At 40.5% G+C, this 19819-nt stretch overlaps 1 protein-coding gene across 1 annotated transcript; it reads left to right on the forward strand.

Annotated features, from left to right (window-relative positions):
- The first annotated feature begins 3820 nt into the window (after window positions 1-3820).
- LOC118522218 (transmembrane protein 14C) lies at window positions 3821-11077 on the forward strand. Its single transcript, XM_036071097.2, has 6 exons — window positions 3821-3979; window positions 4980-5063; window positions 5380-5456; window positions 6300-6401; window positions 9599-9686; window positions 10564-11077. The coding sequence occupies exons 2-6, from the start codon at window positions 5041-5043 to the stop codon at window positions 10616-10618; spliced, it is 345 nt and encodes a 114-aa protein (XP_035926990.1). The 5' UTR covers window positions 3821-3979; window positions 4980-5040; the 3' UTR covers window positions 10619-11077.
- The last annotated feature ends 8742 nt before the right edge of the window (window positions 11078-19819 follow it).

Consider the following 19819-nt stretch of genomic DNA (forward strand, 5'->3'; position numbering starts at 1 on the left):
CTGTGCCATGTTACCTAGATGTCCCCACTCCTTTGTTTATTCAGTAGCCGTGTATTCAGTGTTCACCATGTGCCAGGCACTACCTTAGATTCTGGGGACTGAAAGGAAAGTGTGATCCCTACCCAAAAGACAAAAGTTTTGGTAAATAATTACATGTTTCATGAACCAGACTAATTCTATCTTGGACAAATCTGCCATGATGACTGTTCTGTGACGTGAACCTTCTTGAGCACCGGTCCCCCCATTCTTTCCTTAAGTATACCCTTGGGGTATAACATCCTTGATCTGCCCAGGAAATAGGAGACACATGCAAGTCTACTTGTATTGTGGCAGCCAAAGAAACACTCTGTCCCCCTAATAAGCCATTTCTTGTCAAGCTAGACTTGTCAGCCTTTCTCTTTGGTCTTATGACTCCTTTACATAGGAGGTCCTTTTGCATACACCTCCCTCTCACAGAACACATGCAATGACCTGGGATAGTCAGGGGCAGCTTGACTGATGACTTTAATAAAAAAATGAAATTTTTTAGACAAGGATAAAAAGGTATTTCTGGAAGAAGAAATTGGGTGCTATCTCAGCTAAGAGAGACTTTTGATTGCAAGAAACAAAAAGCAACTCTGGTTATTCCAAACTTCAACAGAGGGCATGGGGATGGTTTTATAACAGACATAAGTACATCTGACAGCAGCTGGGGTAGGAAGAGAACCAGAGCTCAGATAGGGACAGGGTGCGGTCAGGGCAATCCCTCCCTCTTGTCTCCTCTCTGCATATTGTCTTCGTTCTTCTTTCTGCAGACCAGCCTCTCTTATTCCACATCTGCTCATTCATTCAACACATGCTTATTGAGCATCCACTGTGTGCCAAGCACTATTCTAAGTGCTGCATAAACAACAACCTCATTCTCTAGGAACTTACATGCTAGGTTGGGAAGATGATTTTACAATTAGTAAGTTATATAGCACTAAATATGGAGGTAAGTGCCATGGAGAAAAATAAGCTGTGAAGTGCATATGCATTGCAATTTTATTTTATTTTATTTTTGAAGATTTTATTTATTTATTTGAGAGAGAGCACAAGCAGGAGGCAGAGGGAGAGGGACAAGCAAACTCCCCGCTGAGGAGGGAGCCCGATGCAGGGGTCGATCCCAGCACCCTGAGATCACAACCTGAGCCAAAGTCAGACGCTTCACCAACTGAGCCACCCAGGCGCCCCTATGTGTTGCAATTTTAAACAAGATGATCCAGGAAGGCCTCACTGAGAAAGTGACATTTGAATAAAGACATAAAGGAGATGAGGTAGTGACCTGGGAGATTATCTGGGAAATTCTGGGCAGATGAAGCAACAGGTGCAAGTGCTCAGAGGTGGAAACAAGGAGGCTGAAGCAGCATGAGCAAAGCGGAGATGAAAGTGAGCTGAAGGCTGGGAGGTAGATGTGTAGTCTGGTTCATGAAACATGTAATGTAGGACTTTATAGGCCATTGCATGAGAAAGGGGGCCACTGGAGAGTTTTGAGCATAGGAATGACACCATTGACTTTAACAGAAATGTTCTGGTTACTGTATTGAGAACAGACTAAAGGGCAGCTCTATTGTGTATTAACTGTGTGGCCTTATCCCTGTTAGATAACCTCTTTCTCCCTTAATTCCTCTCTGTGTAAAAGCAAGAGATAATAATAGTCTCTAGTGCTTAGGGTTAGTATGAAGATTAAATGGGTTCATCTATGTAAAGCACTTCATACAGTGTTTGGCATATAATTAGTACACTTCATGTTTTTTCTGCTATTGTTATGGCTCTAACATATGAGGTCCCAGAAGATGTGGCAGATAGGGTTGGTTGAGAACACAGGCAGTATTTTTTCATCTCATTTATTAATTGAGCTGGAGAAATTTATTAATGGAGCTTGGAGAAAGATTTATTGAATAGATGATGTTGCTCTTCAAAGCTATAAAATCTATCCTAAAGACCTAGAAATTGGTATTGTGGACACTCAGTAGACATTAGGTGAAACACTGCAACCAGGAATTTGTTTGACATTTTTGTTTGGGGGTTTCTTAGTGTGTAAAGTCACACATACAAGGTTCCAAAAATGATAGAATAATGCTGAAATTGAAGCACTATTCCTTTTTCACAAGCTGTTGCGGCAGATGGTCTTTACTGCTCTGGTTATTAGTGTGTATACATTTGTGTCTACCAAACATAATCCTGACTCTAGGCCTCTGTGAAACAAACAAGAACCCAAACAAACAAAACAACCTACTGATTAGCCAGAGACTAAAATCTTGCCCCTTACACAATCTTGGTCACACTCCACTGATGCATTTGTGGTTCAGGGTTCCAGTAATTAATCCAGTGGGCTCCTAGTTTGGAGCTGAGCTATTTCCTAAAATATGTTAAAGCCAACTAGAAACATTACTGAACACAAATCATTGACTTGGTTTACTCTGTAACTGAAACAGGGCAGAGATCAATTTATTTTACGGTAACTGGAACTGCACACACAGAAATGCTGTGTGTTTTGGTTGAGGAATGACACAGAGGCAACATAATGTGAAGTTAAGGGTATAGATTTTGAAAGATAGACCTTACTTCAAATAACAGCTCCAGCAAGGACTAGGATCATAGGTAATTTACTAAATTCTCTGTGGTTCAATTTCTTTAAGTCTAAAGGGCAGGGGTCAGATCAGGGTGGTTATAACTAAGGTTTAAGTTTACACCTGAATAGGGAGGAACACATCCCTAAATCCATTCGGAGCTGGATTTAAGTTAAGTCCCATTGTTAGTTGTTCAGCATCTTGCAGTAATTCGGTGAGGGTCTGGCATACTGGAATTACTCAAGTTCTTCTTAGTCCTTATCTGCTTTCCCTGGTTAGAATCAGTTATGGTAAACACAGGCTTCAGTTTTGGCATCTCAAAGGCAGGAGCTGCTGCAACTGGAAAGTTTTTGTTTGGGAGTTATGTATGAGCTGCAATTTCCTTCTTTCACTCAAGACTGTATTTATAAGATTTATCTGTGTTGATTCTTGTAGGAGATTAAGAAGAGAAAGACTTCAAGGATAAACACACAAATTTTGGTGTACAGCAATTGAGTGGTCCTGCAGGAAACGCAAGGAAGAGAAGCAGATCTGTAGAGGGAATGGAGATAATGTTCTGTGGACACTGGGGCATACAGAGGTAGCAGGGAATTATATTTAACTTACCCTCTCTCCTCCTTTAAGATACTGCTCAAGTAAACACCCTAAAGTAAACACCCTGGCTTGCAGTCACCATCTCTGCAGGGAGAAAGTAGTTATTACCATTGTAGGCAAAAAACGTGATCTGGTTAGAGTGACAATCCTCCCGGTTGGCATGCCTCCGGTTTACACCAGGTAACCACAAGTCCCTCCATTAATAGGGTCTTTCGGAGTCCATCCTCAGAAGCCCTTCTCTCGTATCCGTGGTCCCCACCTCAGGCCGGGACCACCCCCCAATGCCTCTTGCAGGACCCGACTCAAATTCTGGGTTGCAGGCAAGCTTTCGGAAACCCGAGCTTCGAAGGTCAACTGCCCTTTCGGCGCGGCTGCATAGGGATCCAGGGGGGCGTAGCGCGACTCCCCGCCCCGCCCCGTCTCCGCGACCCAATGCGCGCGCCTCGACTCCTCCCCTCAAGCCCCGCCCCATGCGTCTCCCTTCCCCGGGACGCATGCGCGCGCCCTTACTCCTCCCCTCAAGCCCCGCCCCATGCGTCTCCCTTCCCCGGGACGCCTGTGCGCGCCGTGACTCCTCCCCTCAAGCCCCGCCCCATACGTCTCCCGTTTCCGAGACGCCTGCGCGCGGCGCGACTCCACCCCTCAAGCCCGGCTCCCGGCCTCGCCCCGCACCACGTTCCGCCTTGCCCTCGGGGCGCAGAGCGCGGGGCGACGTTTCCGGCGGGACCCGGACGGCCCGCCTCACGGCTTGCGTGCCCTTGTCGACCGGTGCAGACCTACGGCAAAGCGGTTCGGTACTTGGGAATTATTTTTCTATACCTTTTTGACTTTTGGGGGTTGCATAAGAGGCTTTGCTGCCGCCCACTCTTCGTCCCTCAGATCCAGGCAGGAGCGTTAGGCTGCGTCATAGTTGCCTTTCTAGTCGCGCATTTTGTGCTTTCCTTAAAATAGATTGTGAATCTTGCAGAATCCCTGTGCTTTTGAGACAAATGCTTACTGATGTAGCGTAGTGGTGATTAGTTTCCTGTGGATTTTATTGCTCCAGCTCCTTGAAAGTCCCAGTAACTCGGTGCTACTTGGAATTAATAACAGGCACAATTCCGAGCACCGCCCCCCCCCGCCCCAAACAGGTATGAATTGTTTCAAGCTTTAAACCTAATTGGATACTAAATTGGATCCATCTATAAGAAAGTAGGAGTTATACCCTACTTCGCCAAGAGCGAAGTGTCCCACGTTAATTATGACTTGGGCTTTCCAGTATTTTACCCCCTCCCAGACCTCAGTCTAACGAGCTATCTGGATGCAAAAGTAAATGCCATCTAAAAGTTTTGCAGATGTTGAGTATTGCAATAATTGAATTCTTTGGGCAAGGGTAGAAAGGGGCAATTAAAATAGTTGAATTAAGGGCCCAGGAGATACTCAGTTTCCGATTTAGTAATAAGTTGGTTAGCTGATGAAAAGGTAAACTCATTACCTGTACAGAGCTCGTCAGTGAATTGCATTCAGTTTCCTGTAGGCCTGTGTTACTAGAATGGAGGTTATTACCAAAACGGTTGGTGTCTGCTCAGCATTTACTACGTGCTAAGCACTTTTACTTATTACCGCTTTTAATTCTCACAGGAGCCCTAGGAAATTTGTACCATTCTTACCCTCGTGGTACAGTGAAGGAAGCTTAGGCTAATAGAGGTTGGTAGCTTGCCTGTTACTTCTTAGCTACTAAGAGGTGGAGTTAGAACTTGGGTCCACTTCCTTCTGACTGCTGGAGAGCCGTGCAATTAATTGTCTCCTATCCAGCCCCTCCTCTGCAGGTGCAGGCCTGGTGTACTCTTCCGTCTGGTCAGAGTGAAAGAGAACAATGCAGAAGGACTCTGGCCCACTGTAAGTACAGTGAATGGGAGAGGAATTGCCAGCAACTTCTCAAAACCAGGGCTTCTTTCCTTATCTGGAAAGGGCCCTAAGAGTAGACTGCTGGGCAGCACAGGGTATGGAAGGATGGACATGTAGGCCAGGGACCTGGGTTTGAGTCCCAACTCCATCACCGACTAGGGCAAGTCGTCTAACCTCTGGGAGTTATGTTCATTTGTACCGTGATAAGACTGTTCTGGAATGATGATGTTTTAGTCCCATCCTGTGATTGGTTCTTTAAATTTTTTTAGCCGTGGTTGGCACTGATTTCTTGCGCTTTCATTTTCAGAGTACCTTTACATTGGATTGGCTTTGGCTATGCAGCACTCGTTGCTTCTGGTGGGATCATTGGCTATGCAAAAGCAGGTATGGTTTGTAGCGACTTAATCTCCTAAGATTTTCACATTGTTGCTGGTAAAGAGTGAGTCCCCAGGTTCCCCAGAGTGCAATCTCGTTTGAGTCAAGTTTGCTTTAAGCCCTCTAGCTTGAGTGCAGGCTTATTTCAGTCCCGTGGCTGCCCCTGCACTTGCTTTTCCGTTATCTGGTTGACCTAAAAGTCAGGCTTCTTGTCTACTCACTTGTTCTTGGCTTCTTTATCTAAAGCTGCGGGGCAGGGGTGGTAGTAGATTGTTATTATCACTGACTACCACACATTAGCCTTGACCCCAGAGTGTCATCTCTGTGCTCTCTCAGTAGGAAGAAACCTCTTTTCTTTCCATGCTCATTTTTTGAAGTCTCCTCTTTAAACATAGATGTGTCAGTAAATGTGCTGTTTCTCCCTCCTTTCTAGCCTGCATCCCCACCCCAACACACACACACACACACACCAGAATTCTTACTCTCCATTTTTTTTTTTTTTTAACTCACTGCCCTTATTTCCCTCTCCTTTGGGGGTTTGCCTGAGTTCCTGCCTATATACAGTTCCAGCCCTTGACAGGTTAGTCAGGCCTGGTTAGGAGCCCTTCTTTTCGCCCCAGGTGGAAGTATCTGTCTATTAAAAAAGAGAGGATTAGTGTGATATTACCGTGCCTTCTCTGTAAAATAGCAACCTCCCCAAAACATTTTCCTGCTTGAGAGCTCCTTGGTTATGAGCTGTGTTGAGAGAAATTTTCTTTGCGGTTTTCCTCTGTGAGAAAAGGAAATCTTGTGAATTCTGTTAAGAAAATGAGTGTCTGACATTATAATGCAGAACTGTTTGCTTCCCTACAGGTAGTGTCCCGTCACTGGCTGCTGGGCTGCTTTTTGGTAGTTTAGCAGGCCTGGGTGCTTATCAGCTGTCTCACGATCCGAGGAACATCTGGGTATTTCTAGGTATGTCAACGTCACTATCTCCCTCCTACAGTTATGTATCCCGAATGCTCTACCAGGAGGCTCTGGATTGGTGGAATATGGCAGGTTCTTCACATGAAGACAGTTTTACTACTTCTGCCAAGTGCTAGGGAGGTTTTAAAATTGGGGGTGGGGGGAGTTGTGCTGGCTTCTGTTTATTTTCTGTGTACAGAATATGGAAAGGTTTTCATGCCTCATGAATTTAGATTTAGCCAATGAAATTAATAATAAACCTGTGCAAGGCAAGTATATGTCTCTTAATCATTATGATTGCCCACTGAAGACCGTATGCTTGAGCATAGGATCACATGTCAGGCTTAGGTTTGCATTTTTCACATTTGAAAATCATTTATTAGCCCTTTAGCACTAAGGTAAATGTATGGCATAGGCCTTGCCTTCAAGGAGCCTTTACCTTGACTGACATGAAACATGAGTCTGTGGGGCTGCTGAAGTGTCCTGGGAGCTGCACGGACAGTGAGAAGCGCCAGGAAGGGAAGATTACTACTTATCAGGGTGGCTTTGGGTGCATATTTATTGAGCTCCACCCATGTATCAGACGCTGTGCTAGGAGCGTGGGCATCTCACTGTCTCCACAAACCCGCAGAGTCGGAAAACCTATAGTTCTGGCCTTTATAACAGTGGTTTGCACGAGTTGCCGCGGGCTGGGCGGGAGAGGGCAGCAATGGCTGATGTGGGGTGTGCTGTGGAAGGAGGAGGTACCCAGCTCTCAGCTCTGCCTCACGGCTCCCTCACTCAAGTTCCTGAAAGGCTTTCAGAGTTCTTTTTTCCCATTTCTGATTCCACTCCTCCACTCTCAGCAAATGACCTCAGTGCCTACTTAAAGAACAGCAACAGTCATCACATGGGGGCTCCACCATGCTGTCAGCATCCATGCCTTCTGCTGTGCTGTTTCTCTCCTCTCCACGCTGGTCCCTCCATCCAGGCTTTGGGTCTCTATGTCCCCCACCTTCTGGAGTGTTATTCTGCCAAAGATGCCATCTCTTAACTTGGATTCCACCGTGCAGATAGATCCCTCCTGCTCATGTTTACATGTCTTCTCTCACCCAGTAAAGAAAAAAAGACCTCTTGTGACCCCACTTCCTTCTCCACCTGCTCCCCTTCTTCCCCTTCAGAAACTTCTCTACAACAATCTGTTATACTGCTTGTTTTTGTTTCCTCCCCTTTCGCATTCTCCACCCACTTCAGTCTCTGTTTTTGTCTCCTTTGTCCATGGAAATAGCTTTCCCTGATTGTGCTAGTGACCTGGATTTTTCAGAATCCAGTGTGTGTGTGTGTGTGTTTTTTTTTTTTTAAGATCTGTTTATTTATTTGAGAGAGAGAGGGCGCATGCACACGCACAGGGGGCGGGGCAGAGGGAGAGAGAATCTCAAGCACACTCCCCGCTGAGCACGGAGGAGCCTGATGTGGGGCTCAATGCCAGGACCCTGAGATCGTGACCTGAGTCGAAATCGAGTTGGGTGCTTAACTGACTGAATCACCCAGGCGCCCCTGCAGTGTACATTTTTTAATCCTCATTCTAGTAGCCTATTAGCTTTCTCAGCATAGTGGACCAATCCATTTTCCACTCTCCTGTTTTCTTTTTTATTTTCTTGTTCTCTTTTGTTGACCCATCTTCCTTGGCTTTTTTTTTTTTTTTTTTTTTAAGACTTATTTATTAGAGAGCTCGGATGAGCAGGGGGAGGGGCAAAAGGAGAGTGAGAGAATCCCAAGCAGACTTCCCACTGAGCATGGAGCTTGATGTAGGGCTCAATCTCAGGACCCTGAGATCATGACCTGAGCTGAAATCAAGAGTTGGCTGCTTAATTGACTGAGTCACCCAGGTGCCCCAAGACCTGGCTCTTTTTATATTCTTTTTAACCCTCTTGCTTGGCTCATTGGAGCCCAGGCCTTAAATTACCGTTGAAACAGGTCACTGATTTACAAACAGATTTCTCCTCCAGGCTTTACTCTTCTATATACAGTTGTGTGCTTGAAATCTTTTATTAGTTGTCTCAAGGCATCTGCCCAAACCTGACCTCTTGTCCTCACAACATTGGTCTTCTGGTGTTCTCCATCCATTTGGGTCTTGGTCTCCTCCCCTCCATCTTTATATCTCTTTCACCAGTAAGTCCTATTGACACTACCTCCAGCCCATAGCCTAGATTGTCTCCTCTGTCTCCAAGGCCACCATCCTCATCCCAGTTATCCCTGTATTTTGCCTGCATTCCTGAGGAAGTCTCTAAATTGGTATCCCTACATGCTCTAGTTTCGCTGCAGTTTGTTTTCCATAGAACAGCTAGAATTTTGTTTTTATAGTTCTGTTCTTCTCATGATCCCTCTGCTTGATATCTTTTAATGGCTTCTCATTGCTCTGAGGATGAAGACCACAGTCCCTAGTATTGCTGTCAAGGCTCTGTGGTCTGGCCCCTCTTCCTTGCTAGCCATATCTTAGCCTTCAGTTCCCTCTCACCACAAGGCCCTGCCTGTATTATTCCCTCCGCTTGGAATGTGCTTTCTTAACCCTTTAGCTCATTCACTCCTACTTTTTAGATCTTGGCTTGATCTTCACACTTAATCTGCAAATCCTTTTCTGATTTTCCTGAATAGGCTGCATCCGCTGTTTAGAGACCTTTTTTGTTTTTGTTTTTTTAAGATTTTATTTATTTATTTGAGAGAGCACGAGTGGGATGAGGGGCAGAGGGAGAAGCAGACTCCCGCTGAGCAGGGAGCCTAATGGGGGGGGCTCGATCCTGGGACTCTGGGATCATGACCTGAGCCACCCAGGCACCCCTGTTTAAAGACCTTTTTTGATGATAGTTTTGTCCTCCAGCCCCTAGTGCAGTGCATGACATATAATAGGTATTGTAACAGATGTTGAAGAGAAGAGCATACGGCGTAAATACATCAGCAAGGTATAGGAAAAAAAGACCTGCGGCAAATTTGGAGAAAACTATGGCTGAAGAGTGGTAGGAGGTGAGGCCAGGAAGGCCGTTTGGCCCAGACTGTGAGGGCCTTACATTCCAGTGTTTGTTCTTAGCCCCATAGAGCGTGGGTGGCCATGGGGAAGGAAATGATCATAGGAGATGGGGTCTGGCCCTTGAAAGATGGCTGGGACTTTGGTTCTTCGCATATAAGATGCAATGATCTTTGATTCTTTTTCTTTTTCTCATCCTCATCAGCTACATCTGGAACGTTAGCTGGCATTATGGGAATGAGATTCTACCACTCTGGAAAATTTATGCCTGCGGGCTTAATCGCTGGTGCCAGGTATTTTCTTTTCTCTTGCTGTTCTTCACCAATATGGAGTTTAGTTTCATGGCCCCCCCCCCTAGACTTTGTCCATTCAAAAATTTACTTGTTCTGGTATGCCTGGTGCTGGACATCAACTGAAGTGATGTAATTTACACACAAATAGGAAAGGCTGCAAAATGAAGTAAGTGCATTCATGATTTTGCTCTCACATTTGCGGTCTGGTCCATCCCCTCTCCTGCCTACAATGGAAGGAGCTTCATGCAAAGCCATGACTGCAGCTCTTTCTGTGACTTTCAGCATGAGTTCCATATTTCTGAGTTGTGTGGGCACCCTTTATTATGAACATTTTCCTAAAAGGGAATTTTGATTAAATCCTGCTGTCCAATGAACTTTGGTTATGAAACTCGAACCAGATTATTTTAAAAACGTATTCCGAGGACAGAATTTTTAAACATCTGGAAGAAGATCCCTTACTGACTTTGATCATAGTTATGATGCTGTCAAGCATAATGCTTTATAGTCAGCGTAGACCAAGGTCAAGAGCAGTGAACTGGGAGGCTGGAAATGTACCATTAACTAGCTCTGTGACCCTGGAGAGACCTTGCTCTTCCCAGCCTTCGGTTTGCTCATCTCTTTGAATTATTGGCTGTTAGATTAGGAACTCCCGATTCATATGTACTATTTTAAGGCAATTGGGGTGCGAGACTGCCCCTTGGCATGTTATTCCTTTGGTACTTCCAGGGATGGAGGTTCACCTGTGCCTGCTCTGCTTTGGCATCTCCTCACCATGTAGTTGTGAAGGACCTGCAGTTTTAGTTTCTTTGAAAAAATAGTCGAGCGCCTATTCTGTCCTTTACCTGATGTTTTTTGTTTATGTGTTTCTTTTGAACAGTTTGCTGATGGTCGCCAAACTTGGACTTAGTGTGTTGAATAGACCCCATCAATAGTAGTCATGTCCCGCTTGGACTCATGAAGAATTTAAAAACTTCCACTATTTTTAGTGTATTAAGAGAAACAAGTGCAGCATTCTCACATATTCTGACATTTTACTTAACAAAACAGAACAAAAATAACATTGAACTTTCCAGAAGAAATCAGTCATTATCATTACAGCCTTAAAGAGGTGGGTGGTATGTAACCCATGAGCTTCTTATATATTCTCATACAGTTTGATTCTTGTACGTGTTGTTCTCTCTTCTTTCTGTATCTATGGGTAAAGTCTCAAGGGGTAAAATGTTAGGTATCAACATTGAGGGCCTTGAAACCCCATGCCCTACTCAGAACAGTGTGAAAAAAGTCTCTTAGGAACTTTAGGATTTCTTTTCTTTGGCTTATCCTAGAGCACAGACCTACTTTGAAATTATGTCAAATGAAATATCAATGAAAATAAAGTTTACTGTAAGTAATATTTTCTATGGTGTCTTCGTTGCCAGAGCTGTCTAGAATGTAGAATGAGATGTGAATAGCAGGAAGCTATAGGAATGTGAAAGTCTTCTGTTAATATTTTATTTAGTAATTACCTATTTTGAATAAGGACCAAAGAAAGTTATTTATGATTTGATTATATATTGCACCAAAGCTCGTTTTAGAAATGATCCCTTAGTGAGGATTTCTAAAATTAGGACTGTGTAACAAAAAAAAAGAAATAAAAAATGAAAATGTGGTTAACTAGCTAATCTATAAATGTGAAACTAAAAGACCTGTCTGAAACTTGAATTACCAGGTTTGGTCTCTGTACACTTTAACTGGACACTGACACATTTCCACCTCACTTTCTTTTGTTTTCAGCCCTGAGCATTAACTCATTCTGGTAGTCCTTACTTTAGTTTCCTCCTATTTCAAAAGAAAAAGGTTATTGGCTACTTACCTTCTCCCTAACTGGTATCGGTTGGATTTATAGTATAATTCAAGCACTTATTAATCAAATTTATATGTTTTCTTAAACTCTTTGAAAGGAGTCCTGGTTTTCTCATCCTTGTTTTATGTGATGTGGTTTTGACATGTCTGCCAGGGCCCATTCTTAAACGGTAATGCCCAGGGGCGCCTGAGTGGCTCAGTCGTTAAGCGTCTGTCTGCCTTCGGCTCAGGTCATGATCCCAGGGTCCTGGGATCCAGTCCCATATCAGGCTCCCTGCTTGGCGGGAAGCCTGCTCTCCCTCTCCCACTCCCCCTGCTTGTGTTCTGCTCTCGCTGTCTCTCTCTGTCAAGTAAATAAATAAAATCTTTAATAAAACAAAAAAACCCAAAAAAACGGTAATGTCCAGAGCTCTGCACAAGTTGGGTGTGACCAGGGTAGTGTATTCTAGACCATGCATTTCTGTTAATACAGCTGGGATCAAAATCAGACTTTTGGATAGTCTTATTACAGCAATGACTCATTAAACTTTTGGCCTACTGAGACTTCAGGTCTTTTTCTTGTACACATTATTAATAATGACTACTCCTAAATAGGAAAGGGTTGGTACTTGATGTCACATACTTACAAATACTTGATTAAATTAAAAATGTTCCGTAGTTCCTGGCATAGTCAGTAATTGCCTTTTATAATGTAGTTGCACCAAATTCATGGTTTAAATTATAAGGACAAATCCATTTACAAATAGCTCATTGGTCTGTGGTATGACTTCATGCTCTGGTGAATCAGATGATTGTGAACTTCTCAAACGTTAGTCCTGTGCAGTCCGAAGGAAAACGGACAAAGAAAATCAAGTAGGCAGAGCACTGCATTATCTTTCTGATATTTTAAAAACTGATTTTTATGGAAATGTGTTTGGGAAAAAAACAACTGGTTATAGTTAGTGTTACAAAGGTCAGAACGCCACAGGTGGCCTGGGTGTTCTCTCGAGCAGTGAGGAGCAGTCTGTATTATCTTTGTTCACAGAGCTAACCTTTATGCTTTTTCCCCAAACCCTGCTGTGTGAGGGCCAGGTAGAAGTGAACATTAGGGGCACCTGGGTGGCTTAGTCGTTAAGCGTCTGCCTTTGGCTCAGGTCATGATCCCAGGGTCCTGGGACTGAGCCCCGCATCGGGCTCTCTGCTCTGCGGGAAGCCTGCTTCTCCCTTTCCTACTCCCCCTGCTTGTGTTCCCTCTCTCGCTGTGTCTCTCTCTGTCAAATAAATAAAATATTAAAAAATATATATAAAAAAAAAGTGAACATTAGTTCTGACTTCTTGTTCCCCAGGTGTTTCAATCATATGAACTATAAGAGCAGAGGCACAGAAAAAGATTAAAGAAAAAAGCAATACTTGTATATTAATTGATCAGATACATCTTGGATTCTAAGCTAGCCTTTCTGTGATCATCTTGACAGGTTGCTTCCATATCTTAGCTATTATAAATAATGGTGCAGGGAACATAAGGGTACACATATCTCTTTAGATTGGGGTTTTTTGTGTAAGTACCCAGAAGTGGAATTGCAGGATTATATGGTAGTTCTAGTTTTAATTTTTTGAGGGACCTCCATACTGTTTTTCATAGTGGCTGCACCAATTTACATTCTGACCATCAGTGTTCAAGAGTTCTCTTTTTCTACATCCTTGCCAACACTTGTTATTTTTTTCTTTTTGATACCAGCCATCCTGACTGGTACGATATTTCATTGTGATTTCGATTTGCATTGCCCTGATGATTATTGACGTTGAGCATCTTTTCATGTGTCTGTTGGCCATCTGTATGTCTTTGGAAAAATGTCTATTCAAGTTCTGCCTGTTTTTTAATCAGGTTATTTGTTGTTTTGATATTAAGCTGTATAAGTTTTTTATATGTTTTAGATATCAACGCGTTAATCAGATATATGATTTGCTGCAAATATCTTCCTCCATTAGATTGTCTTTTCATTTTGTTGGTTTCCTTCTCTGTGCAAAAAGCTTTTTAGTTTGATGTAATCCCATTTATTTGTGTTAGCTTTTGTTGCCCTTGAATAGGAAACTGGTCCAAAATATATTGCTAAGACTGATGTCAAAGAGCTTACTGCCTAGGTTTTCTTCTAGGAGTTTTATGGTTTCAGGTCTTATGTTTGTCTTTAATCTATCTTGAATTCATTTTGTATATGGTATACGATAGTAGTCCAATTTTGTTTCGCATGTAGCTATCCAGTTTTCCCAGCACAATTTTTTGAAGAGACTGTCCTTTACCCATTGTCTGTTCTTGCCTCGTTTGTCCTAGATTGACCATATATGTGTGGGTTTGTTTCTGGGCTCTCTCTTCCGTTGATTTATGTATTTGTTTTTGTGCCAGTACCATACTGTTTGGGTTACTGTAGCTTTGTGGTATAGTTTGAAATCAGGGAACATACCTCCAGCTTTGTTCTTCATTCTCAAGATTGCCTCGGCTGTTTGGGGTCTTTTGTAGTTCCATACAAATTTTAGGATTCTTTGTTCTAGTTCTGTGAAAAATGCATTTGATATTATGATGGGGATTGCATTGAATCTCTAAGATTGCTTTGGGTAGTAAGGACATTTTAACAATATAATTCTTCCAATCTGTGAGCCCAGTATATGTTTTTATTTATTTGTGTCATTTTCAGTTTCTTTCATCAGTGTCTCATAGTTTTCAGACTACAGGTCTTTAGCTTCCTTGGATTTATTCGTAGATATTTTATTCTTTTTGATGCAGTTGTAAATGGGATTGTTTTCTAAGTTTCTTTCTGATAACTTGTTATTAGTGTGTAAAAAGCACAGCTGATTTTTGTGTGTTAATTTAGTATCCAGCAACTTAACTGAAATTCATTTGTTAGTTCTAATAGTTTTTTGGTGGAGTCTTCAGGTTTTCTGTGTATATTATCATGTCATCTGCAACTAGTGATAGTTTTACTTCTTCCTTTCCAATTTGGATGCTTTTTATTTCTTCTTTTTGCCTAATGGCTGTGGGTAGGGCTTGCAGTACTATGTTGAATAAAAACGGTGAGAGTGGGCATTCTTGTCTTATTTCTCGTCTTAGAGGAAAAGCTTTTAGCTTTTTGCTGTTGAACATGGTGTTAGCTGTGGGTTGTCATATATGGACTTTATTATGTTGAGGTGTGTTCCTTCTGTACCCACTTTGTTGAGAGTTTTTATCATGAGTGGATGTTGAATTTTGTCAAATGGTTTTTCTGCATCTGTTGAGATGATTATATGATTTTTACCCTTTGTTTTGTTAATGTGTATCATGTTGATTGATTTGAGGATGTTGAAACCATTCTTGCATCCCTGGCACAAATCCTATTTGATCATGGTGTATGATCCATTGTATTACTGAATTCAGTTTGATGATATTTTTTTGAGGATTTTTTTCATCCTTGTTCATCAGGGCTGTTGGCCTACAATTTTCTTTTTTTGTAATGTCTTTGTCTGTTATTAAGTACTATTAAGTAATAGGGTAATGCTGGCCTCATAAAATGAGTTTGGAAGTGTTCCTTCCTCTTCAATGTTTTGGAATAATTTGAGAAGGATAGTTACTAACTCTTCTTTAAATGTTTGGTAGGATACATCTGTGAAGCTGTCTGGTCCTGGACTTTTGCTTTGGGTGGTTTTTTAAATGTTTTGATTTCATTATTTGTAATTGGTCTATTCATATTTTCTATTTCTTCATTATCAGTCTTGGGAGGTTGTGTGTTTCTGGGAATTTATCCAATTCTTCTAGGCTTTCCAGTTTGTTAGTGTATAATTGTAGCACTCTCTTATGATCTTTTGTATTTCTGTAGTGTCAGTTTAACTTCTCTTCCAGTTCTGATTTTATTTATTTGGTCTCTCTCTCATCTTTTCTTGATGAGTCTGGAGGTTTATCAATTTTGTTTGTCTTTTCAGAGAACCAGGTTTTAGCTTCATAATTCTTTTTTCTTCTCCCCTCCCCTCCCCTTCCTTCCTTCCCTTCCTTCCTTCCCTTCCTCCCTCCCTAGATCATTTATTTCCATTCTGATCTTTATTATTTCCCTCCTTCTACTAACTTTGGGCTTTTTTGTTGTTCTTTTTCTAGTTCCTTTAGGTGTAAAGTTAGATTATTTATTTGAGATTTTTCTTGTTTCTTGCTTATTGCTGTAAACTTTTCTCTTAAAACTGCTTTTACTGTGTCCCATAGATTTTGAAAGTCTTGTTTCCATTTTCATTTGTCTTAAGGTATTTTTTGATTTTTCTCTTTTTTTGTTGACCTGTTGGTTGCTTAGTAGCATAATGTTTAGTCTCAATGTGTTGTGGGGTTTTTTTCAGTTTTACTTTTGTAATTGATTTCTAGCTTCATACTGTTGTGCTTGGAAAAGATGTTTTATTTGATTTAAGTCTTATTAAATTTATTGAGACTTGTTTTGTGGCCTAATGTGATCCTATTGTGATCCTGGAGAATGTTCAATGTGCACTTGAAAAGAATGTGTATTCTGCAGTTTAGAGATTAAATGTTCTGTGTATATCTAATAAGTCTATCTGGTTTGATCTGTCATTTAAGGACAGTGTTTCCTTATTGACTTTTTTGTCTTGCTAATCTGTCCATTAATGTAAGTGGGGTTTTAAAGTCTCCCATTATTACTGTATTATTGTCAATTTCCATCTTTATTTCTGTTAATATTTGCTTTATGTATTTAGGTACTCCTCTGTTAGGTATGTAAATATTTGCAAATGTTCTATCCTCTTCTTGGATTGACCCTTTTATCATTATGTAATAATGCCTTCGTCTTCTGTTGCAGTCTTTGTTTTAAAAGTTTTGTCTGATGAGTATTGCTGCTCTAGCTTTTTGTTTCCATTTGCATGGAATCTTTTTCCATCTCTCTTCACTTTCAGTCTGCATGTGTCTTTAGCTCTGAAGTGAGTCTCTTGTAGACAGCATATAGACGGATCTTATTTTTTTAATCCATTCAGCCACCCTTTGTGTTTTGATTGGAGCATTAAGACCAATTAAAGTAACTTAAAATAATTATTGATACATACTTATTACCATTTTGTACATTGTTTTCTGGTTGTTTAGTTTTGTTTTTAATATTTTAATGTCTTAGTAGTCATTTAGTTCTTTGAATTTCTATTAAGATTGTTGTAGGATATTTTATGCTTTTGTTATGATGATGAATGGGAACTTTTTCATATGTATTTTTAAATTAGGTAGCAATCTAAACAAAATGAATTGACACTAATATAAGTGCTTTTTGACTCACTCGAGCACATTATGTGCCTTAGGTTTTTATTAGTTACCATTTATTTAGTCTTGTGGCTTTATGTTAAAATTAGAAATAATATATTTGCTGTTACTGACAAGATCAACATTGTTCTAGAGACACCAGACAAAACAATAAAACATGAGAAATAAATAAGGTATAAATACTGGAAAAAGAAAATTAAACATTTTAAACAGTTAATATATTTGTCTATCTTGAAAATCCAAGACAAGTAACCAAAACCATATTGAACTAATGAGAAAGTTCTATAAAGCAGCAAGAAAGAATAATACTAAAATCCAGTAGCTTTCTTTTAACAGTCATACTTAATTCTCTTCCATATTGTTACCAGTACCCAAGTCTAAGCCTCACCATCTTTTAATCTTCTAATAGGACTCCTTGTTTTCATCATTTGGCTCAACAATTCTTTCTCTACCCAGCAGGTGAGAGAGGCATACTTCACGTATATTTTGACTCCTACACTTAAAACCATTCAGTTGTCTCTCAACATTTAGATTTCTTCTTTAGTCTCCTTAATGTCCTGTTCTTTTTCTTAGCCCCATCATAGTTTGCCAGTATACAATTTCATGTGTGTTTATTTAATGTCTGCCTCCAGAATATATGTTCTATGAGGTCAGGGAAAACGACTGTTTTGTCACTACCATATATACTATACTTAGTAGGCACTTAGTAAATATTTGCTGAATTTATAGATTGATCAAATCTACTTTTTAAAAATACAGTTGACTTTTTAGGACCGTTTTGAGAAGACAGTACAGAGTTCCCACATACCCCACACCTAGTTTTCCCTATTATTAATATCTTAGGTTAGCATGAAATATTTGTTAGAACTTATGAGTCAATATTGGTTAATTAAAGTCCATATTTTATTCAGATTTTCTAAGTTTTTATTGTTTTTCTATTCTAGGATCTCACCTAGGATCCCACATTACATTTAGTTGTCATGTCTCTTTAAGCTCCTCTTGGCTATGACTGTTTCTCAGATTTGCCTTGTTTTCAGTGACTGATGATTTTGAGGAGTATTGACCAAGTGTTTTATAGAATGCTCTTCTGTTAGAATTTGTCTTGTGTTTTCCTTATGGTTAGAATGGAGTTATGAAATTTTAGGAGGAAGACCACAGAGGTAAAGTGCTGTTTTCATCACATAATATTAAGGTCACATATATGAATGTGGTATTATTGTTGATGTTGACCTTAATCATCTGGCTTGAGGTAGTATTCAGTCAGGCTTCTCCACTGTGAAGTTATTCCTTTTTCCCCCTTCCCATACTGTATTCTTTGAAAGGAAGTCACTGTGCACATTCTGTATTTAAGGATTGGGGAGTTGTACTCTTCCTCCTTGAGGGCAGAGTGTATCTACATAAATTATTTGGGATTCTGCATGGGAGATTTGTCTCCTTTCCCCTACTTATTCATTCACTTATGTATATCAGTATGGACTCCAGGATATGTATTTCCCACTTTGGGTTATAATACAATTACTTCTTTATTAATTTTCTTTCTCAAATTGTTGCAGTTTTGGCCATTAGGAGCTCTTTCATTTAGCTCCTGTGTCTCTTTCACCAAGCCCATCAATGTGGGTTGCTTCTGCTTGTTGGCTTTTGCTTTTTTTTTTTTTTTTAATACTTTGTTACTTTCTAGCACTCTTAAGATCTCTAGTATCAGCTTGTGTATTTCATGCTCAGTACTAGAATCTGCCATCTCTCCAGAAAGCCCTGGTTCCTTTACTGGACAATGGTATTAGAAATCAAGATCTGGATGCTAGATATGCTTATTGCTACTGGGGTGAGCAGCTTTATTCATAATTGCCCAGACTTGAAAACAAGATATTCTTCAGTAGGTGAATGGATAAATAAACTGTGGTGCATGTATACAATGAAATATTAGTTAGCAATAAACAGACATGAGCTATTGCGCTAAGAAAGACATGGAAGAAACTTAAAATGCATCTTGGTAAGTGAAAGAAGCCGGTGTATGATTCCAGCTACATGACATTCTGGAACTTGAGCACGGTGGTGATGATGAAAAGATTGGCGTTTGCCAGAGGTTTGGGGGGCGGGAGAGAAGGATAAATGGGTAGAACACAGGATTTTTAGGGCAATGAAACTAATCTCTAGGATACTGTAATGGTGGATACATGCCCTTATGTATTTTGTCAAAACCCACAGAATATACAACACAAAGCATGAACCCTAATGTAAACTGTGGACTAAAGTACTGATCCTGGCTCATCAGTTACAGCAAGTGTTCAATTCTAGTGTAAGATGTTAATAATAGGGAAACTTGGGGAAGGGGTCTGAAGGGGGGTATATGGAAACTACTTTTCCAATGAATTTTTCCATAAACCTAAAACTGCTAGAAAAACAAAAGTCTATAATGAAAATGACAAATAGCCCTCAGAGTATAAGTATAAAGTTTAAAAGTATAAAGAAAACACACCAATTAACCATATTTATTTTAATATCTATTGAGAAGTATAAAAGCTTCCTAGCAACACAAAATAATTTTTTAGCTTTAAGACATTAATGAAAACTGTACAAATATATATAACCATTACCATCAACATAAATAACTTCAGATTTTAACATTTTTCAACAAGGTGAGCTGAATCTTCTATACAAAAATACCATATTACTATCATTTTATGATGTCTTTGGATAATGTCCACAAGATACAAGATGTCCACCAATTACATTAGCATTTGTTACAAAGTCAGAAAATACATAAAAATAGCAGTTGATAACATTATTATTCTTTAAAAAGAATATACGGTACTAATGTCCAGTCCATAAAATGGCAGGTTTAAATAGAGTAGTCCCAAGTTCAAATGTCAAAATATTTTAAGTACCAGTTTAGAAATTAAAACAAAAAAAATTGTACTAAGTGAAATCACTGCTATAGCAACTGAATGCATTTGCTCTTCAGAGTAAATGTCAAGGTCAGAGCCAGGTCAGTGATCTGCAGCAGCAAGAGTTTGCTTTGGGGCACAAGCTGGCACACCTCATTTTTGTG

The sequence above is a fragment of the Halichoerus grypus genome, chromosome 9 (genome assembly GCF_964656455.1).
Source record: "Halichoerus grypus chromosome 9, mHalGry1.hap1.1, whole genome shotgun sequence".
Lineage (NCBI taxonomy): Eukaryota > Metazoa > Chordata > Mammalia > Carnivora > Phocidae > Halichoerus > Halichoerus grypus.

Excerpts from the sequence above, each read along its gene's own strand:
- LOC118522218 (XM_036071097.2), top strand. The coding sequence starts at position 5,041 with ATGCAGAAGGACTCTGGCCCACT. Across the intron at positions 5,064-5,379 it reads CAGAAGGACTCTGGCCCACT|AGTACCTTTACATTGGATTG; the intron begins GTAAGTACAGTG and ends TTTCATTTTCAG. Across the intron at positions 6,402-9,598 it reads GAACATCTGGGTATTTCTAG|CTACATCTGGAACGTTAGCT; the intron begins GTATGTCAACGT and ends CATCCTCATCAG.